The 26,196-nt window shown below is 57.8% G+C and overlaps 8 protein-coding genes across 8 annotated transcripts; 4 read left to right on the top strand and 4 right to left on the bottom strand.

Moving 5' to 3' along the window:
* Window positions 1-1,145: 1,145 nt before the first annotated feature.
* F5144DRAFT_615738 (uncharacterized protein) lies at window positions 1,146-4,131 on the top strand (the record flags this gene model as incomplete). The annotated part of the gene is made up of 5 exons (XM_066791813.1): window positions 1,146-1,221; window positions 1,520-2,161; window positions 2,193-2,732; window positions 2,789-3,236; window positions 3,309-4,131. 5 exons carry the CDS (start codon window positions 1,146-1,148, stop codon window positions 4,129-4,131), a joined length of 2,529 nt encoding a protein of 842 aa, XP_066638615.1.
* Window positions 4,132-5,144: 1,013 nt separating this feature from the next.
* On the bottom strand, window positions 5,145-7,545 carry F5144DRAFT_596142 (Polyadenylate-binding protein, cytoplasmic and nuclear; the record flags this gene model as incomplete). The annotated part of the gene is made up of 2 exons (XM_066790762.1): window positions 5,145-5,301; window positions 5,357-7,545. 2 exons carry the CDS (start codon window positions 7,543-7,545, stop codon window positions 5,145-5,147), a joined length of 2,346 nt encoding a protein of 781 aa, XP_066638614.1.
* A 1,569-nt stretch (window positions 7,546-9,114) lies between these two features.
* Window positions 9,115-13,236, top strand: F5144DRAFT_381454 (uncharacterized protein). Its single transcript, XM_066784614.1, has 4 exons — window positions 9,115-9,837; window positions 9,894-10,105; window positions 10,175-10,640; window positions 10,691-13,236. The coding sequence occupies exons 1-4, from the start codon at window positions 9,350-9,352 to the stop codon at window positions 13,029-13,031; spliced, it is 3,507 nt and encodes a 1,168-aa protein (XP_066638613.1). The 5' UTR covers window positions 9,115-9,349; the 3' UTR covers window positions 13,032-13,236.
* Window positions 13,188-14,399, bottom strand: F5144DRAFT_633337 (RTA1 like protein-domain-containing protein; the record flags this gene model as incomplete). The annotated part of the gene is made up of 2 exons (XM_066792537.1): window positions 14,067-14,399; window positions 13,188-13,978 (listed from the first exon to the last, which is right to left on the bottom strand). The coding sequence occupies exons 1-2, from the start codon at window positions 14,260-14,262 to the stop codon at window positions 13,188-13,190; spliced, it is 987 nt and encodes a 328-aa protein (XP_066638612.1). The 5' UTR covers window positions 14,263-14,399.
* F5144DRAFT_381410 (uncharacterized protein) lies at window positions 14,399-16,484 on the top strand. Its single transcript, XM_066784613.1, has 2 exons — window positions 14,399-14,836; window positions 14,949-16,484. Exons 1-2 carry the CDS (start codon window positions 14,741-14,743, stop codon window positions 16,398-16,400), a joined length of 1,548 nt encoding a protein of 515 aa, XP_066638611.1. The 5' UTR covers window positions 14,399-14,740; the 3' UTR covers window positions 16,401-16,484.
* Window positions 16,485-17,140: 656 nt separating this feature from the next.
* Window positions 17,141-19,612, top strand: F5144DRAFT_499323 (glycoside hydrolase family 92 protein; the record flags this gene model as incomplete). The annotated part of the gene is made up of 4 exons (XM_066786323.1): window positions 17,141-18,111; window positions 18,173-18,285; window positions 18,337-18,489; window positions 18,564-19,612. 4 exons carry the CDS (start codon window positions 17,141-17,143, stop codon window positions 19,610-19,612), a joined length of 2,286 nt encoding a protein of 761 aa, XP_066638610.1.
* A 194-nt stretch (window positions 19,613-19,806) lies between these two features.
* F5144DRAFT_633335 (rotamase PTPA-1) lies at window positions 19,807-21,469 on the bottom strand (the record flags this gene model as incomplete). The annotated part of the gene is made up of 2 exons (XM_066792536.1): window positions 20,644-21,469; window positions 19,807-20,578 (listed from the first exon to the last, which is right to left on the bottom strand). Exons 1-2 carry the CDS (start codon window positions 21,372-21,374, stop codon window positions 19,807-19,809), a joined length of 1,503 nt encoding a protein of 500 aa, XP_066638609.1. The 5' UTR covers window positions 21,375-21,469.
* A 449-nt stretch (window positions 21,470-21,918) lies between these two features.
* Window positions 21,919-25,887, bottom strand: F5144DRAFT_540852 (uncharacterized protein; the record flags this gene model as incomplete). Its single annotated transcript, XM_066787150.1, has 4 exons — window positions 24,945-25,887; window positions 23,122-24,892; window positions 22,512-22,778; window positions 21,919-22,430 (listed from the first exon to the last, which is right to left on the bottom strand). The coding sequence occupies exons 1-4, from the start codon at window positions 25,791-25,793 to the stop codon at window positions 21,919-21,921; spliced, it is 3,399 nt and encodes a 1,132-aa protein (XP_066638608.1). The 5' UTR covers window positions 25,794-25,887.
* Window positions 25,888-26,196: the final 309 nt, after the last annotated feature.

The following is a 26,196-nucleotide window of genomic DNA, read 5'->3' as shown; positions in this document are numbered from 1 at the left end:
TTTCGCAAGGGTAGATCCCTGGTGTGGTGTTCCGAGAAAGATGATACCGTGAGTCGCGCTGTCTGGTGTCTCGCTCATCATCCGTAAGGTTTGAGGAAACAATCGGGAAGACAGAGTGTCCCATGGTATTGTGTTCTACTGTGTAGATGGACATGCAGGTCACAACTCAACCAGGAAGCTCCTGCGTCTCATGAACCAACCCTGCCATCACCGCCTCCACCAGTCAGACCATCAGCCCAGAATGCGGGGTGATAAGGAAGTGAGAACTCCACCGCTATCAACATCCATGCACCCCATGGGCAAAAAAAGCCAGACTCCAAGTGTGGGTGCCGACGAAACCTTCGACTCGAGAAACGAAGAGAAAGCCATTCGGAAGCCCAAAATCTACTTTTTTTTTTTTTTTTTTTTTACTCGGTTTCTTTTATTTGATTTATTTTGCTTTGTTTTCTTCATCTTTCTGTCTTTTCGTAATTTCCTTCAGTTCTTTCTCTTTCTTCACTTCTTGCTTCCTTTGCGAGTTCGGTTTTTTTGGCCAGAGGGTGTCCCGAGCCTCCTTGCCCGAAGCCCCACTAGAATAAACGCCCCAGCTCATAGGAGCGGGATAATACCACAGCATCGCTTGATTCGAGTACGTTTTGCCGCAAGATTGCCCGATGGTGTGATACCGAGAGCAGAATAGCATCGGCTTGGTGAGCTAGAAATAGTTAGTTCTAAGATACTGTATAGGAAGTTCTGGATAGATTTACCCGTCATAGTATTGATCCGGTTTACTGTCTGTGGGAAGCCAGGAATATCCGCCCCGTCTGCAACAGCAACGAGCGGTTCGATGATATGCTCGGCCTTGACTACATTCCGGTTATTGATAGGCGGGTTGATGCATTGGTGTCGTAGGCCCGTAATTTCGCACCAAGGCGTGCCTCCATCTGCCGCATCTCTGTAATGATGTTTATGCGCTGGACTTGCAAAGCGATTTCTGAGAGGTGATGAGATAGGTAATTGGGTGAAAGTCTGGTTGTTCGGGAGGCTCTGCCATGATGGTATAGGCTAGAACAAAATTCTTCGAGTTCACCAAAAGATACAAATTACCTACCTAGGTTAGGTAGCTAACTTGAGAAGGGACGACCGTTCTGCTGAACTTCCCTCAGATGGCTGCCCCGCCCTCAGCAAGGGACAGCGGGGTTGGTTGGCCACGGGTGACTGCCGGGACCAGGTGGAGCAACCGTGAGGCATCTTCCCAGCCACTCGTTTTTCCGGGGCCCTCCCTAGCTCTTTCGGTCGCATCCACCACCATGCGACTCCTCTCCCCCCCACTGCGACGCCATGCAGGCCCAAGGATTTGAGGCAGAACAACACACTCGAGTGACTCGTTGTTTTTGGAAAGTACATCCAGGTGGAATCGCCGCTGGAACGCGACTCGAGTTTTCGGTTCTGTTTATCATTCCAGAGTCGGCGCTGCCTATCAGAAACCCCTGAAAAACAGTGCGAATCGCATCGGCCGTTACCTACCTAACTTCGCCAGCTTCCACACCCCGCAAATCGCAATCACACCGCACCAGGTCCCAAGACGGCATCGCGCCGACCAACCCGATCGGCCCGCCCCTCTCGCGCATCGCAGCAAACGGTCCCTCCCTTGCGGCGACAACTCCGCGACTCTGTTTGATGGGGATGCAGTCTCTCTTCAGCGTCCACAACAACGTGTCGCTCATCAGTATCAACATTGCGCCGAGTGCCTGGGTCGCTTCCCTGGTGCTCTCCCTAGTCTTCCTCTTCCTGTATCTGCTCTATCAGCCCCTGCCCTCTTTCCGCTGGACAAGATTATTGTTCAAGCGCCGTAGGCAACAACCACAACAACAACAACAACAACAATACCGAAGGGCCGCACCGCCCATTATCGAGGAGGAGGACGACGACACTTATTCCGAGGAGGAGCCACCCCGACGACGACATATCGAGCACACCCCATTGCCACCACTGCTCACCGACTATCCCTATCCCTTTGACCGCAGCGTCGACAGCGACAGCACCAAGGAGAACGAAAGGAGGGAAAAGTCGAGCCGCAAACAACAACTGCGGGCTAGCGACAAACGCGGCGATAGCAGGAGTGGCAAACGAACCGCGATTAAGGAAAGCGGAGGAGGAGGACGGGGATCCGGCAGCAAACGTAACAACCCCTCCACCCACAACCATGACAGCATCGACAACGAGAACAGCCCTCGGCCCTCTCGACCAGCTCGACGCGTCTCTGGACGACTTCGCGCCCTCGATTGGCAATCAGAGCCGGCTGCCATTCGGCTACCCGTCGACCCACTCGGGGTTCCGGAGCGACGACCAGAGCGAGATGGGCGACTCGGATTCGGAGGCTTCCGCCGGTGGCTACAGTCCGCCCGCCTGGAGGCGCCTCGACAACGGCGGCCGCAGCAGCGGCTTCTGGCGGAAAGGTGACGACCTCGCCTTGCTGTACGACGGGATTGAGGGGCTGCGCTCGAGAGAGAGCAGCCCCGAGTATGAGAGCGCCGATGAGGGGGACGCGGTCCTCGCGCAGGCCATCAGGACGAGGTTACCCACGGGGAGCTTGTCGCCGGAGAAGGATAGAAGCCCGGAGCCCGAATTCTATCCGGCGCAGCAACATTTTATTGATGACGTGGTTGGCATCAAGCAGGAAGACGATGGGGCGCTGACGTTGGGTGAGCTGAAAGACCGGAGGCTTGCGCCAAAAGACGTGTCAGACAATTGTAGGTCGGACCTTGTACCCCATCTCTCTGTTTCACCAAGACTTATACCGTACCAGTTATTCGATTTGCCGTCAGGGCAGAAGTGCAGCAGCGAACCGAGCCCATCGAGTCGGCCATCAACTTCGTCCGCAAGAGGTTCCATACCATGACCAGATCATGGGCTTCAATCTTCTTCTCTTTTATCATTGCCACATTGTCCTACGCAGCCCTGCGGTGGATTTCACAACCAGCCGCAATGCGGCCGGTCCCCGACCTGGTCAAGGTTGCCGGCGTCGCCCGTTCCCTTGAACCGCTGATTTACTACTCCGAAAATGGGATCCAGCAGGTCGGCGATCTCCAAGCAACAGGCGTCGCAGTCTGGGACCTTGGGGAGAGCGTCCGAAGTAGTAACCTGACCTCGGCTCCCATCATTGTCAAGGAGCTCGACGAGCTCAGCGACAGCCTCAAGACGCTTGCTATCGAACTCACAAAGTTCTTTGCCAATGTCGACGGCGATATCGACGGGTATGCCGTTCAGCTTTCCTGTCCCCAGATGACTTCCGCATTCTTCCCTCCATTACTAACCCTCACGGATAGCATCCTGATTGTAATGGACTGGGCCCGCCGCGAGCTCTCACAGGTCCAACACCTACCCACCCTCCCGCTCTCCTCGGCCTTCGACAACATCCACAATCTCCTTTCCAACGCCGGCATCCTCGAAAACCCGCTCACCGGCCAGCCCACCCGGCTCGGCGCGCTCGCCACCTCCCTCTTCGGCCACTCCACCCCACAGCGCACCAAACAAACCCTCCAACGCACCTTCAACGAATTCCTCACCGTCCTCGAAGACGCCGTCGCCTCCGAACTCCAGCACTCCCTCGCCCTCTTCGCCCTCTTCGAAGCCATCGATCACCAATTCCTCAACCTGGCCCGCACCGTCATCCGCGAAGCCTCGCTCCAAGACGAAGCCCACACCGACCTCCTCTCCTCCCTTTGGACGCGCATCCTGGGGCCCAACGCGTCCGCCGTCGCCAAGTACGAGCGCAACCGCCAGCTCCTCCAGAACGTGCGCGAGAAGACGGTGCGCAACAAGGGCGTGCTCGTCGAGCACAACCACCGCCTGCTCGCCCTCAAGGCCAAGCTCGAGAACCTGCGCCGCAAGCTCGTCTCCCCGCTCGTCCGCTCCGTCAACAGCAGCACCCTCACCCTGGCCGACCAGATCCGCGGGCTGGAGGATGCGGGTTCCCATCTGGAGGATGTGAGGGTGCAGCAGAAGAGTAAGCTGTTTCAGACGCTGTATGGTGGTGGGAGTGGGAGTGGTGCCGCGAGGTTGCCTGCGGTGGATGCGGGTGGTGCTGGTGGTGCTGGTGGGGGTGGGGGTGGAGCGGGGAGGCGGTTTATTGGGAGGGCTGGAAGGTGAGCATGGGCGGGTGACTTAGGGGGCAGGAGGAGTTTTTTTTGTATGTGTGTGTCGTGTGTTTGTTGTTGGGTTGGTTGGGGATTGGTCTGGGATTTCCTGCTATGGAGTGAGGAGGCGTTCCCTGCTTGGCCTGTTTTTCTGTTGGCTTTCTTTCGTTTTGATTTCTCCTCTCATTACGTTGTTAAGAAGGGTTGGGTACGGACACTGGTTACGGTATCTCTGGACTTGTCATTACATGGGTGGGAGTAGGCGGGGAGCATGGAGTCTAACCTGTTGGGCATACTCGAGCAATGTCGTGGTTTGGTAGTAAGGAGTGCGCGCGCTAGGACCCCAGGACTCGAAGCGTGGCTCGGTGGGTGTTGGCGATACTCATGGCATCGGTGTTGGTTGACTAGGCGCATCAAGCACACATAAACAACATGAATCAAGCAAGAGCTTTAAGATCACTGCAAAACATCATGGGCGTGCGAGCATTCGTCACGCCAAAGTAGCCACAACGAACGCCCGTACTCATACAACGCTCACAATATCCGACATTCGTAGAACTTTGCTCTGTATTAGCTAGTGCTCCTGTTCAGGATAACGTCTGCCCAGCTCGAGGATACAGACGTCCGGCAACCCCAGCCAGCCATTCTTAGCGAGATTGCCGCTCACCCGGTCCTAAAACCTGAACTAACCGGCAGGACACTCATAAAAATCATAACCATAACACCATATCGGCCGCTAACAACCCCGCCTGTCCGCAGAGAGGGCCCACCTAGGACCATATTTTACCCGTCATAAGCAACTCTATAGCCATGTCGTAGCAAGATGCCGTAATAATCCGTCGTCGGAGATGTCCTCGTCTCCTATAGAAATGAGCCAGATCCATCCGATGCTGGCTTTTATTCCGCCTGCATCACCAGACTGGAATCATGCTGCTGCGAAGCTGGTATCAAAACTTTTCCCGACCGACCAGAACCGAAAACGAAGAAAAAATCGCATCAAAAGGCGAGAACTTGAGGAACAGAGCCCTAAGCCTTCTCCTCAGCCTTCTCTTCTTTGGGCTTTTCAGCCTCCGCCTCGCCCTGCGCAGGGGCCGGGCCGGGGCCCTGCTGCGATTTGACGTACTCATCGTAGACAGCCATGGCCTCGCTGACCTTGGCGACGAGAGCGGCCTCATCCTCGAGCCTAGAGTTCGTTAGCGGAGGTAATCAATGGGGGCGGGCGGAATGCTAAAACTTACAGGTTCACGAGCTCAGCGTTGTCCATCTCTAGGAGCATACCGGTGATCTTGCCAGCCAGCTCCGGCTGGAGGGCCTGGATCTTGGGGAACAGGTTCTCACCCAGAATCTGCTTCTGCTGCTGCGGGTTGTTGGTGGCAGTGAGCTGAGACTGGAGGAGGGAGCTAGCATTGAGCTCACCACCCGCAGCAAGAGGGCCGGCAGGGGGGGCTCCACGGCCAGCGGCAAAGTTGCCACCACGGCCAGGACCGCCACGGCCACCCATGTTACCGTTCTGGGGCCTGCCGTTCGGGGGGAAACCGGCCATGCCAGGACCACCGGGCATGCCCTGAGGAACAGGCATGCCCTGCATACCCCGACCACCGGGGCCACCAGGACCACCACGTCCGTTACCGAGAGCGGCGGCCTGCTGCTGTACCTGCTGGATAGCAGCAAGGAACTGCGGGTTGTTGGGCTGCGGGTAGGCGCCGGGAGGGAACTGGCCAAGCGGGTAGATTGGTAGTTGTTGGGGAGGCATACCACCACGGCCGCCCTGCTGAGCGTACGGCGGGAACTGGCCCGGACGGCCACCCTGCACCGCAGGCATGCCGAGGCCGCCCTGGGGGAACGGCATGCCGCGGCCGCCGGGAGGCATGAAGTTCGGCTGCTGACCAGGAGCGTAATAGACGGGGGTCTGCATGTACTGCTGCGGGAGGCCGGCCTGAGCGGCGGCTTGTTGCATACGCAGCTGGTTGCGGGCCTGGATGCTAGCCTCAAGCTGGTTCTTGCGAACGTCCTTGCGCTGAGCGAGGGCGACGTAGAGCGGCTTGCCCTCGATCATGCGCTGGTTCATCTCGGCGACGGCCTTGGTGGCGTCGTCCGGGTTGCTGAAGCAGACGAAGCCGAAACCCTTGCTCTTGCCCAGCCGGCGGTCGCCCTTCTTCTCGGTCTTCTTCTCGGCACCCTCGGCCTCACCCTCGGCCTCGGCCGCTTGCTCGCCCTCCTTCTTGTTCTCCTTGTCCTTGCCCTCTGCCTCCTCCTCGGCGGAGCCCTCGGTCACCGCATCGCGCATGACCTTGGCGGAGGTGATGGGGCCATACTCGGAAAACATCTGGCGCAGCTTGTCGTCATCGATATCATCCGCCAGGTTCTTGATGTAGAGGTTGACGCCTTGGTATTTGTTAGCTTTCTCAAGGCGAGCAGCCTCATACGACTTCCGCAGCTCCTCCTCGCGCTCGTGCTTCTTCTGAGCACGACCGACGTAGAGGTCTTGGCCGCGGAATTCCTTGCCGTTGAGTTCCTCAACCGCCTTAGCGGCGCACTCGTGGGTGGTGAAGTTGACGAAGCCGAAACCGCGGCTCTTGCCCTCGGGGTCGCGGGCAAGCGACGATGAGGTAACGTCGCCGTACTTGGCAAACAGGTCCCGGAACTCTTCATCAGTAGCCTCAAGGCTGATGTTCTTGACGTAGATGTTGGTGAAGTTGGCCTTCATCTCCTCGAACTTGCTCTGACGATCCTTCTTGGGGATGTGATAGCCGACGTAAACCTTCTTCTCGTTCAGGAGCATGTTGTTGACGTGCTTGATGGCCTGGGCGGCGGCCTCGTCGGTCTCGTAGTGCACGAAACCATAACCCTTGGAATTGCCGTTCTCGTCCTGGGCAACCTTGCAGCTCAAAATGTTACCGAAAGCAGCAAAAGTGTCGTGGAGAGCCTTGTTATCAATGGCGACGTCGAGGTTCTTGATGAAGACGTTGCCCTGGCCAGTCTTGCGCAGAGCAGGGTCGCGCTGGGACCACATGATGCGGCAGGGGCGGCCCTTGATGAGGGTGTAGTTGAGCTCCTCGAGAGCCTTCTCGCCATCCGAGGTCGAGTTGTAGTTGACATAGGCATAGCCGAGGGAGCGGCGGGTGATGGTATCACGGCAGACACGAATCGAAGCGACAGAGCCGATCTGGGAGAACAGCTCGAAGAGCATGGCCTCGGTCACAGACGGGTCCAGCTCGCCGACGTAGAGGGAGGCTGAAGACTGAGGGTGGGGAGCAGCCGAGCTCGGGGTCGGCCCAGCCGTATCGGGGTCGGCAGTTTGGTACTCGCCAGGAGCCACGTTGGTGTTGATGGCAGGGGCGGCGCGGTTGTCACCGCCGCCGAGGCTAGTGTTGCCAAGATCAGCGGCAAGCTGGTCGACAGCGCCGGGGGCAACGGGAGCGGCCATTTTGACAGTCGGGTCTGAGAACGAGGAAATGTCAGTTTTGTGTACTTTGGCGATTGGGAAGCTGCAGGGCGTTTGCGAAGTGAATGGTACTCGCGCGACAACGAAAATGGGGGGGTGCTGCACGATGCAAAAGCGACCGGGGTTCACTTCACCTACCGAATTGATCGAACTGGGAAAGAAGAATACCGCGCGCGAGGGGTAGCGACGGTCAACAAAGAACGAGACTGTGATAAAGCCTCGGTCGGGTTCTTTCTTGCGACTGGAAAGAAATCTCGATTGGAAGAACGGTTGCAGGACGTCTTCCGAGGAGAGAGATGTGGCGGGTCGGGAATGGGGGGGTTTTGGTATTTTTTTTTGGTGGTTTTTTGGGAAGATTGATAGGTAGGTATCGGGATTTTTTTGTTGGTTTTCAAATTTTTTTGGACAGGTTTTTTTGTGAGGGACCAGAAAAGAATTAGACGAGAACAGAACCAGTGACGGTTGTGTCGTACTGATCCGACTCTTTTCTAAAAGGTTGTGGAAAGAATCCGGGGATAAAGGGTTTTGATCGTTTCATTCAAGGAAAGAGGAGGGCAAGAATGGCTCCTGCGGAGACAGATTTTTTTTTCTCGCCGCTCTTGTTGCACCCACAAAGCGGAGAATATTGAGTTAACCGAACTTCGAGATGCGGCACTGAACTTTCACAGTGTGCTTGCTCTCACACTGTTCCCGCAATTCAAATCGCAGGATTCCAGTCGTGACTCTCAAGGGGGTTTGCAGATGCCATTCCTGTAACATTCCAGTCCTTAGGCCACTCAGTGTCAAACAAACTGGGCAAGCCTTCCGCGATACGCCCCGAATTAACGGGGCGGCCAACTCGCTGTTGTGGAGGAAGGAGCACCCAAGTGGCAACCTACTGTGTACCTAGGCACACTCCCTCCTATTAAAAAGAGGTGGCTGGCCAAGGCAGAAATATCAGGTGGTTTGAGGTCATGAGCAAGAGGTTTACATCATAGGAACGCAACCGAGCTCTTAATCACCTGAACCTAACTCTGCAGGCTTCAACGAATATAAATAGCGTTATTTCACCATCGGCTCCGCTCAGTTTAATCGATGTAGTTTCCTTTCCTTCGAGTCCTCATTGCTTGGAATTCTCGGCTGTCCTGGAGTGTGGCGTTTCTTTTCTTTAACAATGGGTATGACACCTTAAATCGATATCCTTCTACTGGGCTCCATGGTGGTTGGCACCACTTGGCGGCACAACCAAGGGTGTGGCGGGGTAGCACTCTCTTATCGTTATCAGCACAACCCCTGCCCATGGAAGCACTGTGGATGACGCTAGGAGCTTCCATCATCACCGTACCCGAGCCGCAGCTTGCAGAACAATGGAAGGAGCTTTTCTGCCGTACCGAGTACCTATTAGCCAAGGCAGGCGCAAACTAGAAACCACCGAAATCCGGTGCCGATTTATGTGCTCTCGCCCATTTCATAAGTGAATTGCTAGTACTGTGCAATAATCGATCGCGACCCCGAGCCACCCAACAAACAATTGCCGTGCGTGCCCGCCACACGCAGCCAACCTGCGCTGCTGCCTCGCTCGAGGCCCAAGTGGCGGGAGCTGACATTGTTCTCGACTTTCTGCAAGCCGCCGGCGTTGGATATCTAACCAACAAATTTCCAGGGGCTTTATTCCAGATCAGAGGCACTCCGCAAATAAATTCCCTGTCCATCTCGGACTACTTGGGCTAAACCGAAACCCCGCCATCCCGAGCGTCTGATATTAGAGAGCCCCTCGCCAGGGGTTTGCTGCACCCCGCCAACCGCCATGTTTCCGACTTTCACCGGAAGCTCGCGCAAAGGGCGAAATGTCAATCTCAGCGGCCAAAAAGCGATAAACCCTTTCACTAGCACATCATGGGCTCCCAGCGCGGCCGTCGGGGCGTCCAAGACAGTGGCACATGCTCAAGCCGAGCGGCTACAGCGGCAACAAGAGCGGGACCGTCTGAAGGCTGCGCAACGCATCCAGAAGACATGGAGAGGGCATAGGTCGCGGCGGAACCTACGGGTAGCACGCCGGCAGGCCATTGACCTCCTGTACCGTGGGCAAGGACAAGTGGACGTTGAACAGAGAACAACAGAGGCGGCACCCTTGGTCCTCAGCGTATATCAGGCGTCTGACCGAGACGACCAGCGGCGGCTGTGCTTGCTCGCTCGCGATCTCTTACACACCAGATTTGCTTGTTTCGCATCAGGAGCCTTAGAGTTGCCTCGGTTGGGGCAATTGATCCGAATAGCGGTTTCCGCCCTTGACAGGTGAGAAGCGCTCAACTAATCCGATTTGACCGGAATGCTGACTCTGATAACAACAGCCTCGACCCTAAGATAGTAAACGAGCAAGCCCAAATCCTCTTAGAGACCGTCGTTGAGGCAACAAAACTACGACCACAGTCCGTTCAACATTACCTGGGGGTGCTCTACAGGGTGCTGGGGAGATACTGCCGCAATCTCGGCCCGACCTCTCAAATGCTAGACCTCATCCGAAGGGCTGTGGTAACACCGCTATCTGCTACGGCTACACCTGGTATGTGTCTACTTCCCCTATGCTCGGCTGGCTTTACATCAAGTTGGAGCCTCGGGCTAACCCATCTAGAATCGTTCACCCAAGCCGCCTATTTCGAGTTTGCAGCCTCGTTCTTAACACAGCCTGACTTGGCCTTGTTCGAGTCTAATGTTGAGCTCTTTTCGGCTGACTTGGATGTCGACCGGCTCTCGAAATCACTACAAGATGGTGTGATCACGGATCGCAAGACGGCTGGGTCGCAGGCGGGCCTCTTGTGGCTGCTTTCGCACTTCATCGTACTACAAAAAGCGAAAAGGCGCCTCGTGCTTCATTCGCATTCTCTACGAGTCTTATATTCCCTGTTGTCTACGTTGTCGACCACGATCCGGGCCGGGTTTACGGCCTCCGACTTGAAAACTTCTGACGTAACCAGCGATGCGGAAACCAGTGATGTGGAAGTTATCCCCGAGCCGGCGCTGCCTTCGTATGTTTCTGACAAGCTCTCTTCACTAACAGACAGAGAAGAGATCTCGGGAGTCCTCGAGAAGTTCACCTCGTAAGTTTACATTACAACCAATGCCAGTAACAATCTGCTAATGAAACCAGGGACCACGGGGGTAGTTCCGCGTCCGAGCTTGAGAACGCCGGCTTCCTCGCCGGCTACATCCTCACCCTCATATTCTGCTTTCCGACGCTTGGTGACGAAATTCGGATGCGGCTGTATCTAGCAGACATTCCCACCCGTCAAGGTCCCCTCCCTGCCGTCAAGTTCTTCTGGAATGCGTTCAGTAGGACGTCAATATTCTCCAAAATCGGGTCAGATCCTGATGCTGCGCTCGGAATTCTACTCCAGAAGCCTTCGTCCCAGGCCGATTCTTGGTGGCACCGCGAGTGGCGCACAGTCCTCTTGTTTCTCGAGCTGTATATCTTTGTCCTTCGTCTAACCGACGATGACGACTTTTTCAGCGGCCTCAGTGTACCATTCCACTCGGGAGGCTCGAGTTCACGATTGCGTTTGAGCAGCCTCGGTCTTCAGGAGCTGAAGCGCATGACGCTTTTTCTCAAGCACCTCGGGTTTACGCTTTACTACAATGCTGCCGACTTGCTCAATTCGGACCCTAGTAACCCAAACATTGTCGATAGTTCGTCAGCCTCTTTGACTCGGCCTCGGAGTGTGGCCGGAAGCAATAAGATAGTGGAAGCCTTGCCCTTCGTGCTCACCGCTGGCGTCGATTTCGGCGCATTCAGAAATCTCGTTTCCACCGCAATGAGGATGCTCTACGAACGGGATTCCAGACGTCCATTTCTGCCACCGCAGCATTGGCTGATGACGTCAAAGTTCGACATGGAAAGCTTCCTTTCTGCTGTCGTGCTCGAGGAACAGAGCCAGCGTGAGCAAGCCGAAGTCGAGGACGAAGAGGATGACGATGATGCGGATGCAGCAGAGCCACCGGTGCCCGTTTCATCCAGCGGTTTGAGGATATCTCGACAGGCCCGAATGGAATGGACCAGGGCAGCGCGAAAGCAAGCTGCACGGGATATTCTCAGGGCTGCTGCTGGCCCTAGGCTGGAAATTTTGCGCAACATGCCGTTTGTCATTCCCTTTAACATGCGGGTTCAGATATTCCGACAGTTTGTCCATCTCGACAAGCACCGGAGAAGGGGGGGCAACATCGACCCGGACATGTGGAGGTTATGGATTCTCAACCAGCATGGTGGACCGGCTGACCCGACCCCTGCCGGCACGCACATCATCGGCCGACACCAAGCGCAGATCCAAAGGGGTCGGATGTTCGATGACGCCCTGGAATCCTTCTGGCGCCTTCAGGATGGATTAAAAGAACCGATTCAAATCACATTTGTTGACGAGTTCGGCATGCCAGAAGCCGGGATCGACGGAGGTGGTGTGACCAAAGAATTTCTCACGAGCGTGACGACAGAAGCGTTTACGCCGAACGAAGGGCTCTTCATCGCGAACAGCAAGAACTCATACTACCCGAACCCCTGTAGCATAGACCAGTCAAAGAACGCGCTTCAAGAGGCACAAATCCCCGAAAATTCTGAGGAATGGGATGAGACTATCACGTCCCGCCTCCGACAATACGAGTTTCTCGGCAGAGTCATCGGGAAGTGCTTGTACGAGGGAATTCTCATCGACGTATCCTTTGCTGGATTTTTCCTCCTCAAGTGGGCCACATCAGCCGGCGCGGCCGACACGTCCCGCGCCAACATCAACGACCTCCGTGAACTCGACGAAGAATTGTACCAGGGCATGCTGCGCCTGAAGAACTACCCCGGCGACGTCGGCGACCTCTCTCTCGACTTCACCATCACCGACCAGATCTCTCCCCCAGGGGAGCCATTCCGCACCATAACCCGCGACCTTGTCCCCGACGGCGAGAACGTGGTTGTAACCAACGAAAACCGACTCCTCTACATTAGCTACGTCGCGCGCCACCGACTCATTATCCAGCCTTACGCACAGACTCGGGCTTTCCTCCGCGGGCTGGGTATGATCATTGACCCGGGCTGGTTGAGCATGTTCAACCAAAATGAGCTACAACGCCTGGTGGGCGGCGACAGCTCCGAGATCGACGTCGAGGACCTACGGAAGCACACAGCCTATAGCGGGGTCTATGAAATCGGTGACGACGGCAAGGAGCACCAAACTGTGCAGCTGTTCTGGGAGGTGATGTACCAGCTAGAGGACCGCGAGAGGAGGGATGTGCTGAAGTACGTCACAAGCACGCCGCGCGCCCCTCTCCTGGGATTTAGCCAGCTCAGCCCGCCGTTCAGCATCAGGGACGGTGGCAGGGACCAGGAACGGCTGCCGAGCGCGAGTACGTGCGTGAACCTGTTGAAGCTGCCGCGGTATGATAACGCGGAGACGCTGAAGAGGAAGTTGCTGTATGCTGTTACGAGTGGCGCTGGGTTCGATCTTAGCTGAGCGTGGGACATCGGGGGGCGCCCGCGGGCGTTTATCAGCGATGGCAATGGTGTTGTGTTGTAGCTAGCTTTGGTAGACAAAGGAAGGGCATTGGAGATTTCGAAATGCCCTACGATTAAGTTCATGAGAGATCGCTGGTTTTACTCCCAAAGTACGTCAGGCAGTCAACCCACCCACCCACTCTCGACCCATCCCTTCCCACCTCCCTCCTCCACTCAACAACGCCCCTCTCCCACCCTCTCCCCCGCCTCTCCCTTTCTCCCTCTCCTCCAACCTCCCCACCTCCCTCACCAACCTCGCCGGATACAGCACCAAAAACCCCACCATCACCACCAGCATCGCCACCCCATCAAACACGTACACAAACACCTCATGCCCCCTCACCACCCCCCCACCACCCCCCTCCAAAAACTCCACCCCCCGCACCACACTCCGCACAACCATCATCCCCGCCGCCACCTCCATCACCACAAAATACCCCAGCCAATTCACCCCCGGATCCGCCACCATCGCCCGCGCCGGCGCCCGCCGTAAACGCGCATGCGTGCGCCCGCAGCTGACGCCCATGAACACACCCAGCGCGGCGAGCTGGAGGGCGAGGCCGGTGAGGATGATGGTTTTGCTGAGGTGGATGGCGGAGGGCGTGCCGCTGGCGGGGAGGATAGTGCCGAGGAGTTGGGTGAAGATGGAGAGGAGGTCGACGAGGATGTAGGTTTTGGTGGGGGTCGGGCGGAGGCAGGTGAGGCAGCAGGAGCGGGATCGTTTGGTGGGGGTGGGGGGGTTGGTGCCGTGGAGGAGGGCACGGGTGATTTGGTGTTGGGAGAGGTAGAGTGTGGCGGCGAGGAGGGGCGGGGAGACCAGGAGGAGCATGTTTTGCAGGATCCAGGGGCCCAGGGTGGTGGGGTGGTTGTGGGCGGCGGCGCGCTCGAGGTAGCCAAAGATTTGGCCTGGTTTGATTTTGGTTGGTTAGGGGTGGTTGGTAAGGGGGTGGTTTCTGGGGGTTATCAGGGTAATAGGAGGGGGAGGAGGGCTTACAGATGCCGCCGAGGAGGAAGGGGATAAAGGTCCAGGCGCGGAACCAGATCAGGTAGATGAGGTGGCCTAACGTGGCGGCGGCGAATAGCCCGAGGAAGAGGTAGGCGGCTACGTTACTTGGGCGGTACTCCCAGAAGACGATTACCATGGTCCCGTTGACCACAGGGCCGAAAGGGGGGCCGTCGTTCAGGGCCATGGTGGTTGAGAGCCGACTCGACAGCTCGGTGGGTGTTGGGGATCAAAGGGTAAGAAGTGGAAGGGGAATAAGAATCACAATGAGACCAGGGAAAAGAAAGTATTCTGCATAGTTCAACATGGCGCGGATATCTAGTTTTAAATCCCAACGGGGGCTCAGGGGTAGAAATACAAGACAAACACAAACTCCTTTGGGCGTCTAAGTCAAGTCTATACTAAGCCTCACCCTCCGATACCCGAGTCCGAAAAATGGCATTTTTCGCATAGGTTACGATTTGATTTAGAGATTGAACAAGGTTGGCATGTTGAGACATCTCAAGATCAACACTGGGCCCCTGGACCCCCTTCGTCCCTAGTCGAGGCCGCGTCATGCACTGCGGGGCGGCCCGCTACTTATACTTGCAACTCTGCCGAACCAGGGGTCATAGAGTATTTCTCGCATCGGATGCGAAAAAGGGCAGCTAGTCGTCTGATCCAATATGACAGCAGCATCGTCACCATCGACCAAGAAGTCTATCCGACCCCACCGGAAATCACGCGGCGGCTGCAGTCTCTGCAAACGGAGGAAGGTCAAGGTTTGTCGGTTTTATTCACGGCCATGGATGTTTGCTTCGTCCTTGGTTTTACCCCCCGTGTCACTGCTTCGTGTCATTGCTGAACTAATATTCCCTTCCGACCCCCCCCTAGTGCAACGAGGAGAAGCCATGCAGCAACTGCGTAAGCTTCGGTCTCCCCTGCGATCTTGCTCCAGGTGGAACGCGCGTTGAGTGCAGCAGGGCCCCAGTATCTCGAACCCCTCGAGGTCGGCCTCGGAAAGTTTGGAGCGGCGAGTCTGCCTCTCTTCCGGCTGCCCATGGCCACAAACGGGCACCAACCACCCGCCGGAGTGAAACGGATTCCTCAGGGACACCATCACATTCTCCCGATTCCACGGCAACACCCAGCTCCCCGGCCTTCGACGCCGACCGGACGCGTATTAACCTTGACAATGCGGAGCTCCTCCTCCACTTCGTCACCACAACGGCAGAGACCTTCGCCGGCGGCGAGAACCCGGGAATGCATCGGTTCTGGTCACGCAACACGCCGCAGATGGGCCTGAGCCACCCGTTCGTCCTCCACCTCATCCTCGCCTCGGCCGCGTTTCATCTGGCCTACTTAGCAACCAAAGAGAAGGCAAGGACGGAGAGCGGTGGCACCGATGGCAATGGCCGTCACCAAAACCCCAGCGGTTACCTCTCTCTCGCCCAGCAGCACCTCACAGCCGGCGTTTCGGGCTTCTCATCCCAACTCTCCCGTCCCGAGCCCGACAATTGCGGCGCTCTCTACCTCGGGGCAGTGTTGACGAGCTATTGCACTTTTGCAGCTGGGCCAACTAGCCGGGACGACCTGCTCGTGTGCACCGCGAACGACATGGCCACGCCAAATGCAACTGCTGCTTCTGCTTCTCCCGGCTCGTGGATGCCCTTCGTCTTTGGCGTACGCCTCATGCACGAGTCCTTCAGCCCCGAGGTGCTGTTCGCAGGCCTGATGGCGCCCTTCAGGACCGGCTCACTGTCGGGGCAGCAGCTCGAACAACCCGTCTACGTGAGGGACGGGTTTCCGAGACTAGACTGGGAGGGCGCATTGGACGGGCTGAGGGGCTTCATCGCAGATGCCAATCCGGAGGGAGAACCCTCCAGCACGGCAACGGCATCACTCTGCCTCGCAGCGCTCGACGCCCTAATTGCAATCTACAGCGCCATCTACGGACGCCGTCGGGGGCCGGACAGCGATACCAGACACGCCGGTCCCTCTGAGGACCAGTTCGTTTTTGGGTGGCTTTACCGAGCCCAGCCAGAGTTCGTGGCATGCGTCAGGAATCGTGAGCCATATGCTCTGCTAGTTCTAGCGCACTACGCCGTGCTCCTGAACACAGATACGATCCCGGGGGGATGGTATATCGAGGGCTGGAGGGAACACATCGTGGGGAGGGTGGGCGAGTTGGTTAAGAATAATGAGGAGTGCAGCAAGTGGATGGGTTGGCCGATGGCACAAGCAGTGCCGAATGGAGAGAGCGGAAGCGGAAGCGGAAGGAGGAAAGAGAGGGAGTTTGTGCCGGTTACCCAAGATATATTGGCTCCAACCAACCAGACCCCCTGACAGCACTCTGGGGTAACAAGCCCTTGCATGCTTGGCATCAATAAGCTCCTCCGGCTGCTCGCCGCGCACGGCACGCTTGTCCCGAAGTGGCTTTGGCTTGGCGAAGTGGCAGACACAACCTCTTCATTCCTCGAGCTGGCCTTTTCGGCCTTTTCGAAACCGGCCATGACGGTGCAGTTGGAGTTTCAAGACACGGGTTGAGGGCCCCTTAGCCGCCGGTGTTTTTGAGTTACAAAATCCGAGTTTCTCGTGAAGATAGAGCTATTGCTGGGACAGTAAGAGTATGCTGGACCCGGAAGTTTGAGACAAACCCCCCTTTCAACACACAGCAAGGTCGGGCTCACATAACTGGACTCACAAGACGGACTCACATAAACGCCATCATGTCGGCGCCAATACACCTCCGAGGCATGCCTCGTATGAGCCGCATCCTCGCCATCGCTCTGTTCTGCACCTGTATCTTTTATTTACTTTCCCAATATGACTTAGGCCTCGGAGAGTCACCATTCCCCTCCTTCGGATCCAAACCCAAGGATGACATTCTCCGTTTTGTCAACCCCCTTATCGGGACAGCCAACGGCGGTAAATTTCCCCCTTTCACCTCATCACACCTCACCTCACCTCACTCCCCCTCGCTTCATCACACCCAACCCAACCTCCCTCCCCCCAACCAAAAAAAGAACCAAACAACCTAACAAAACCCAGGCCACGTCTTCCCCGGCGCCACCCACCCCTACGGCATGGCCAAGCCCGTCGCCGACACGCTCTCGCGGGCCGAAAACGCCGCCGGGTTCGTGTCCGACCACAACCCGATCCTCGGCTTCTCGCACATGCACGACTCCGGCACGGGCGGCCAGCCGTCACTCGGCAACTTCCCTTTATTCGTGCACCCGGGCTGTCCCGGCGACGACCCGTCCCGCTGCGCCTACTCTGTCATGGACCGCCCGACGGACAGAGTAGAAGGGTCGGTGTTCGCGGCGCCGGGGTATTTTACCGTCAATTTGACGAATACGGTGCGCGCGGAGATGACGGCGTCGGAGAGGGTGGCGTTGTATCGGTTTGGGTTTTGGGGGGAGGAAAAGGTGGATGTGAGGAGGGTGGAGGGGGAGGAGGTGGTGAGGGGCGTGCCGTACTCGCCGGTGGTGGTGGTGGATTTGGTGGATTTGATGAATAGTCGGAGTACGGGGGGGATTCAGGTGTTTCCGGAGAGTGGGAGGGTGGTGGGCCATGGGACGTATGGGCCGTCGTTTGGGGCGGGGAAGTATTCGGCGTACTTTTGTGCGGATTTTAGGGGGGCGGCTATTCGCAAGACGGGGACGTTTACGACGAATGAGGCGGTGGAGGAGCCGAAGTTCTTGGATAGTGTTGGGGCGGGATATCATATGCCGACGGGCTCTGCGGGTGCGTGGTTGCAGTTTGAGGCCCCCGCAAATAACTCGCTGCTGGCGAGGGTCGGGGTGTCGTTCATGTCGGTGGACCAGGCGTGTGAGAACGCCGAGAGGGAGATCCCGGATTGGCATTTCGAGAGGGTGGAGAGCGATGCCCGGAAGGAGTGGCGGAAGAAGCTGGGTGCGATCGAGATTGATGCTACGGGGGTGAGCGAGGACCTGCAGACTACCTTTTGGTCGGGGTTGTACCGGACTATGCTGTCTCCGCAGAATTACACCGGGGAGAATCCGCTGTGGAACTCGACAGAGCCATACTACGACTCGTAAGTTGGGCTACTAGGGGAGACTCTGAGGGAGGACGTTGAGTTGCTGACTTGGGGACAGCTTCTACTGCATCTGGGACTCGTTCCGCGCTCAACATCCGCTACTAACCATCATCGACCCGGAAGTGCAGACCGATATGGTGCGCGCGTTGCTCGACATCTACAGACATGAAGGTTTGAGGCACCGAGTCCGTAAATCCCGAGCGGGACACTGACAACTCCTAGGAAAACTACCCGACTGCCGGATGAGCTTTAGCAAGGGCTTCTCGCAAGGAGGTTCCAACGCAGACGTCGTGGTAGCTGATGCCTTCATCAAGGACCTAAGAGATGGTATCGACTGGACCACTGCTTACGAGGCAGTCGTCTCAGATGCTGAAGGTATGGTTCTCCGCTCCCTACCCAACCCTGCCCATCTACTTTGTGTGAACACATCCCCTGACTCGCCCTCGCAGTCGAACCATCCAACTGGGGCCTCGGAGGCCGCGGCAGCCTCGTCAGCTGGCACGAGCTCGGGTACATCCCCAAGGACGACAAAGACCGCAACGGCACCGGCCCCATGAGCCGCAGCATCAGCCGCGGCGTCGAGTACGCCTACAACGACTTCTGCATCGCCCTCATCGCCCAGGGTCTCGGCCACGAAGCCGACGCCGCCAAATACCGACGCCGCGGCGGCAACTGGCGCAACTACTGGAACCCCACCCAGCGCGACGTCTTCAAAGACGCCAACGGCGACCTCACCCAAACCGACTTCACCGGCTTCATGCAAGCCCGCCTCACCAACGGCTCCTTCCGCTACACCAACACGCGCGCCTGCTCCCCCGTCCAGGACATGCACTCCTGCTACTACGACACCGGCCTGGACACCTACGAAGGCAGCCCCTGGCTGTACAGCTTCTACGCGCCGCAAGACATGGCCACCCTAATCCGCCTCATGGGCGGGCGCGACGCCTTCGTCGAGCGCCTGGCCTACTTCCACACCAGCGGCATATCCTACCTGGGCAACGAGCAGGGGTTCCTCCCCGTGTTCCAGTTCCACTACGCCGGACGCCCGGGGATGAGCGCCCACTTCGTGCGCGAGTACATCCCGGGGCAGTTCAACGCGACGGTGAACGGCATCCCGGGCAACGACGACTGCGCCATGGGCGCGTTCAGCGCGTTCGCGATGATGGGGTTCTTCCCTGTAGCGGGCCAGGACGTGTATCTGCTGTCGACGCCCTTCTTTCCGGAGGTGCGGCTCAGGGCGAAGCGGAAGGGGAAGTGGGCAGTCATAAGGGTGCGGGATTTTGATCCGCAGGGGAAGAGGAAGTATATCCAAAGGGCGAGGCTGAATGGGAAGGATTATACTAAGAATTGGATCACGCACGACTTTTTCTTGAAGGGGGGCGTGCTGGAGCTTTGGGCGGGTGAGGAGGAGGGGAGTTGGGGGACCAGGGAGGAGGATCTGCCGCCGAGTTATCCGATCCAGTGGGAGGAGGGTCCGGGATTGAGTGAGGGAGTCTAGGAGTAACGTGTCAGGGCATCATGGTACATATATGGACAATGCATTGCTTGGAATCTAGAGGGCTGGGCAGGGCCGGGGTGTGCTTGCAATGATCTGACGTGTTCGAATGAGTAAACAGTTCTTTTGACTGGGTATCATATCCTTCTCGACCAAAGACAATCCTTTTCACATATTACAAGTAAAAGCCACACAAATCAATCCTTCGCCCACGGCGCCTTGGTCACGGCAAACTGGTTGCTCGCTGTTCCCGGCTTGCCCCGCGGAAAGGCCGTCGGCGGAGGCGGCCCAGTATCCGGGGCACCGCCCCTCGGCATCGTTGGCGCCGAACTTCCTCCACCGGTCCACGGCGCCCTCGAGTACGGGATTCCGGGTCCCGGTGGAACCCCAGCCGTAGCCCCGGGCATCTTTGTAGCTTGCGCCCAGGGGGCAGCAGTCCCCGGTCCGCTCCCGGCGGGGGAGGGGTTGACATTACTCGGCTGGTTTGCCAAGTGCACCGTCTGCGCTGGCACGGCGGCCTCCGGATCGGGGTCCCACGAGAACAGCGACCCGAACTGGAAGTGCTGAACAACAGGGAACTTGGAGAGCACTTCGGCGTTGAACATCTTGATCATGCCCTTGTTGATCTTGCCCCAGCCGTCCTTGATGCCCGAGATATCAAACAGGATCGGGCTGTGCTCCCAAAACGGGCCCGTCTTGACGTCGTTGATGAAGCCGATGGCCGAGAAGTACATGTTTGACTCGCGGTAGAGGTCGACCGTGGCGGGTTTGGCGACATCTGAGGGCCGCGGTGCGCCGGGGAGGGAGCCTTCCAGCGGCATGGGCTCGGCTTCGGTAATGGGCCGTGTAAGTTGCGCGGACCCGAAGATATACGGCAGAAAGGAATGGTCATCGAGGCCCCATACGCCGTGCGACCCTGCCGGCTCGAGGTTATATATCAGGATCAACTTCCTCACAACCCTGAGGTACCTGTAGCATAACCATCAGCACAACACACGTACCCAACATATACCCCACCACAAAGCACAACTTACGCCTCAAAAACCCCCAACACCAAATGCCTCTCCACCTCCCCCCCCTCTCCCCCCTCCCCCTCAAAAAGCCCCAACTTCCACAACCCCCCCAAAAACGCCAAAAAGCTCAACTCATGCCCCGTCCCATAATCCAGTCTCTGCTCACTCCCAAACCCCCCCACAAAATACGCCTTCACCTCCCCCAGCGCCGCCTCCTCCGCCCCCCACTCTTCCCACACCCCACCCGGCAACCCCGCCAAACACCCCCCCAACAAACCATCCACCCTCTCCTTCAACAACGCATGCCACCGCCGAAAACTGACATTCCCAAACCGTCTTGGCCCCTTTTCCGGCGGCGCCTCGTCCATCATGCGCTCGAGCTCGTGCAGCACGGCGCGCAGGCGGGTGACGATAATGGGCTCGTCGGGGCGGCGGGTGTTGAGGGGGAAGGTGCGGGTTTGGGAGGAGGCCGGAGAGGATGGGGAGGGCTTGCGCGGGCAGAGGGCGCGGTTGAGTTGGAGGATGAAGGTGCCGAGGTCGCGGTAGGCGAGGGAGGAGAGGAAGTGCGGGAGGTCGGTGCCGGTGGTGATTTTCTTTTGGGGGGTGGTGAAGGGGTGGGATTGGGAAGGGGTGAGAATGGTGAGGTGGGGGAAGGAGGTTGGTGGTTTGGCGGGGGGTGTGGAAGATGAGGAGGTGGGGTGGGTTTGTGGTTGGGATGGGGGAATTGATGATGGTAATGGAGGCGGTTCCATTTTGAAGGGTTGGCTGCGGTTGACTGCTGTTTGGTGGTACAATGTCGGAAGACGAAGTTCGGGTCGAGGTTGATGGCGGTTTGTTTGTTGTGTAAAGAATGTGGAAGGGAACTGCAGTTGACGTCTCAGCCCAACCGTAGTGGGGCAGCGCGGCTGCAACCCCGTTGTCGTCATGGCGGGGTTATTGCGAGCTTCGTGCCCCTGAAAAGTCGCTGTGATAGGTAGGTAGTGGGGCGTTCTGAAGATGGAAGGCCTAGGTAGGTTTCAGGGCTAAGATCGAGACCGGAGCCATCCATTGATACCTAAAAGCCATTCGTCTTTCCATAGCCTGGCACTTCTAGGCCAATTTTTGAATTCATGATGTATGTATATGCGCTAGACATCACGACGGAAGCTTGACTGACTGGATTTAAATTATGGGTGGTACCGCGTAGTACGAGGGCCGGAGGAAACAAACAAATATCTGGTGAATATAAATTCCCGGGCAAGAGATTTGATAGACAGGTAGACAAATATGTAGTCCTGTCTCACCACAACTCACAACTCACACCTCACCCCCTTCCCAACCCCCATCACCCTCACCCCCATCCTCCTCCTCCCTCCTCCCCTGCCAAAACCCCCTCCCATAACTAACCAACACCTCCTCGCCCCTCGCAACCCCCACCACCCTCGCCCTCCCCGTCGCCCTCTTCCCCGCCCGCAACACAAACACCGCCATACACCTCTCCCCCCTCCTTACATCCCACACGACCCTAAACTCGGCATTCGCCTTCCTGCCCCCCCTCCCCGGAACCCCCCGATAGTCATTCACAAAGCGCGCCTCGTTCCCCGCGCGCGCCGCGTCCACCGCCAGGTCGCCCTCGCGGTCCAGCCACAGGTCGTAGTCCGACCCGGCGTAGTCGTAATCATCGCCACTGCCGCCGCCGCTGCTGTTGTTGTGGGGTGGGCGTCCGAACGGTGCCGTGCCGACGTGCACTTCGCCGAGGTAGGGGAGGATTAGTGCGCCGGGGGCGAGGTCGCGTGTTGCGAAGAGGCCGGCTTGGCCGTGCGCGGGGTCTGAAGCAGGGGTTGTTAGTTTGGGTTGGTTGTCGTGGTTGTGAAAATAATAAAAAAATAGAGCTGGAGGGTTGGACTTACGAGTGGGGTCGGTGATCGGGGTGATGCGGACTGACGGACACGGGCCCGGCTTGAGGTCGCGGGGAATTTCCGGGAGCGGGTCTGATGGGTCCGCCGGCCGGGTGCGGAGGGCCCGAAGGTGGGCGGGGGTTAGGTGCGGTGAGTAAGAGGGTGCTGAAAGGTAAGGGATGTGAGATGGCCAGTTGATTGGAACCGGTGTTGTGGGTGCCGGGGTTGGTGGTTTGCCGGTCATTTTACCTGCTTGTTGTAGATGGTAAGTTGGTATATCTGGTGGCGTGGTGCTCCCAAGATGTGTAGGCAGCTGGTACTTTGGTTTTGGAAAAGAAACCAAGAAACCGCAGGTGAGCGGGGATCCATAAACCAATTTTGCCCATCAGTAAGTGGCCCCCCCGCGGCTGGGCCAACTCGTCAATAAGGCATCTAGATGCCAAACAGGGACGAGCAGGGCAAACAGTACAGACCCAATGACAGTCTCATTCGCTGAAATAAATAATCTCTAATTCATACTGAATCTACCATCACAGTTCTGACCCGCCCCAAATTCTGCTGCTCCAGAGGTTCTTGTTCCTTTCCAACACCACTTATTCGACAATAAACCCACCACCCCCACCGTCATCATCATCGTCTTCATCCGGCACAAAAAAGCCGCCTCCTCCCATATTGTCCTCGCTCGCATCCTCCATACCCACGTCCTCGTCTTCCTCCACCGCCTTCCCCTTCCCCTTGTCCTCGGGCTCGTCTACCTCCTCCGCCTCCTCGTCCACCCCAGCCCAAATCCTCTCCCTAATCCTCAACCCCTTCAAAAACCGACTCCACATCCTCAGCGCCCGCCTCGACCGTCTCTCCTCCTCCTCCTCTGCCTCCATATCCTCCAACCCCCCAATCACCGCCCACACCCCCTCCCCAGCATCCTCCGGCACCACCACACCATTCAACACCGCCGTGCCATTCCGCCCCCGAAACTCAAACCCCGTCAGCGCAGGCGCATAATCCACGCCCAGGATAAACGCCGCGTGCGCAGCCCTCTCATGCCTGACATGCACGCCGCCGCGGGGCACCATGCTCGGCACATACAAGTCGAGGTTACCAAACTTGTTCTTCGGCACCCTGCCACCGACAACGGGCGGTGCGACGTAGGGGTCCGTCTGCTCCATCATATAAAGCGGCACATTACCCCTCGCCGCATCCCCAAACAACCCCACCCGATCCGGATCATCATCATCATCCTCCTCCTCCTCCTCCCCATCACTCCCCCCACTACCCACCCCCCTCCCCCCCCTCCCCCTCCTCCTCGGCCGCACCCAACTCTTCACCGCCTCCTCCCCCTCCCTAACCACCCTCCCCACCCGATACCACCGCTCCCTACTCCTGACCACCCTCACATCCGCCCTGCGATAAATCCGCTCCAGCGGCGCCTTCGCACCGGCACTGACCGTCCCGCTGGCCTGGGCGCCGGGGACGAGGGCCTCGCCGCGGCGTAGGTGGCGCTCGAGCGCGTACACGGGGTGGTCCTTGAAGTCGGCGACGTTGCGCGGCATGGGCTCGCGCGCTTCGGCCGCGGCGAGCTCGTTGCGCTCGATCTGGTCGAGGTCGGTGGGGTGCGGGCGGGTGTAGCGTTTGAGGGCGAGGCGGTACCAGCGGGGGTGGGGGATGGGTGGGTTTGGGGTGGTGGTGGTGTTTGTGGTGGTGGGGGTGGGGAGGCCGTCGATGCGCTGGCGGCGGGTTTTGGAGGTGTACGCTTTGGCGTAGCGGCGCGTGACGTCGCGGGCGCTGGCGTCGGCTTCGAAGGCGATGGCGTAGGTGAGTGTGTTGAGGGTGTCTGAGGCGGGCGGTTCGAGAGCGCGGGGCTTCCATTGCGTGCCGGTCACGAGCGGGTCGACAGGGTGCCAGCTTTGATGGGCGACGTCGAGGACTTCGACCCAGTAGACGGGGAAGGCGGACTCGCCGCGAATGGTTTTGGGGGTTTGCGACACGGATGTGGACGCGGAGGGCGAGTGAGAGGGTGCGGTTATGGATGGGGGGTGGTAGGCGGAGGCGTGCGGGTGGCCGAGCCGTCGACGGGGAGAGGGAGTCGTTGCGCCAGCTTGGAATTCAGGGTACTTAGTCTCGTGTTTTGCCACTGCTGCCGCATAAATCTCGAACTTGGATGGTTGTTTCTGTGGCGTTTGTGTTTGGACTTTCCGTCGTTTTGGCATCGTAGGGGCTCCAGGAACGAAAGACAGAGGTTGGAGAGAACAGACAAGTCGGGCTTCCACGCCCACAGACCGCAGCAAGGAGCAAAAAAGCTGGGCACCAACATCGCGAGAACCTCGCAACGTCTTGGCCGCTTCGAGGAAATCACTCTTGTCCAGCGTGGACTCGATATCATCCGGAAGTTGATACTATTGAGTGTATTAGCCTAGCCCAGAGGGGGCGTCCGTGGCACCTACATACGTCTTTCAACTGTTCTTCGTCCTCCGCCCACAGTGCCCTCCGCAACCCTCTTTCCGTGATGGTAAAATTGAGCTTGAACAGCTCCTTCGCCTCCTGAAGACCCTTCCTCAGTGACTCTGAACGTCCAAACTGGTTTAGGCTGGCCCTAGGTAACAGGGCAGACACCGTCTTCTCGGGGATCAGTGGCCGAAGCGCATCCTGGACACCGCGATCGTTACACCACCGGTTTCTAAGCTCCACGTGCGCCAGGAGACAGATGAGGTGCATCTTATGGATCCCGACACGGCGGTCCTTCTCTTCTCTGCTGATGGCCTTGCGACGGTCTACCCGACGCGGCGCTAGGGCCGCCATGTGCGCGGACAGGTCCAGGTCTAGCACCCGAGACTCCTTGCCTACCACCGTCACCGACGGCTCGTTGGACTCGATCGTTACATCTTCAAAGTCGATGTCGTCATCGTCCTCTTCGTCTGAATCCCTTGTCATGGTCTGCACCGTGGGCGTGGGTAATACGACGTCCTCAAACTGGAGGTTATCATTGGAAGCATCGCCGGGAATAACTTTGCTGGATTCGCTGGTAATATCTTTGGCGGCCTTGGTTTTTGGCGTCTCAGATCTCGCTGGTCGGCCCTCTCCTGGACGCCTGCGCTTCAAGGGTCGTTCCGAAACATCAGCGTCTTGAGCCCTCAATTCAGATCTCGCCTCGACCACCATCTGGCGCACAATGTCCGGAACAGCGCCATCTCGACCTGCAGCGGTCCGTCTCGCTGCACCTTGCGCGGCTACTCTTGTGCTTGAGCGCGTCGTCCTAGGACTGCTCTCCGTTGGCGCATTTCGCTTTGTTCTCACCATTTCGCGGGATTAAATCGTTAGATTAATCTCAAGGGTCTCGTCGAATATCGCGTGTTATAGTGCACTGCAAAGATATGAATATGCTTTGCAGGCTTGACACAGTCGATGCCAACCGTTCCTGCCCTGGATCCTACGCGGCCACCTCGCGAAGTCACGTGAGCAGATCATTAAACAATGACGCAAAGCACAGTCTAGCCGGATTGGGGTGCACTGAAAGCCATCTTCTCTGATGCATTCATATATTTCTTGTGGTATGAATATCTGTAATATGTAACTTGTGCTCTCTCCATCCAAGCCTTCCCCAGGTATATGTATCGTTACTCCATCCCCTTCTCTCGCATTACTACAACCCCCATCCCCAATTCCTCCCCATCATACATCATCGTTGCCCTCCCCAAGATGC

This window comes from Chaetomium tenue (genome assembly GCF_020726465.1).
Source record: "Chaetomium tenue strain MPI-SDFR-AT-0079 chromosome Unknown F5144scaffold_7, whole genome shotgun sequence".
Lineage (NCBI taxonomy): Eukaryota > Fungi > Ascomycota > Sordariomycetes > Sordariales > Chaetomiaceae > Chaetomium > Chaetomium tenue.
This window is presented reverse-complemented; position numbering and strand designations above follow the sequence as displayed.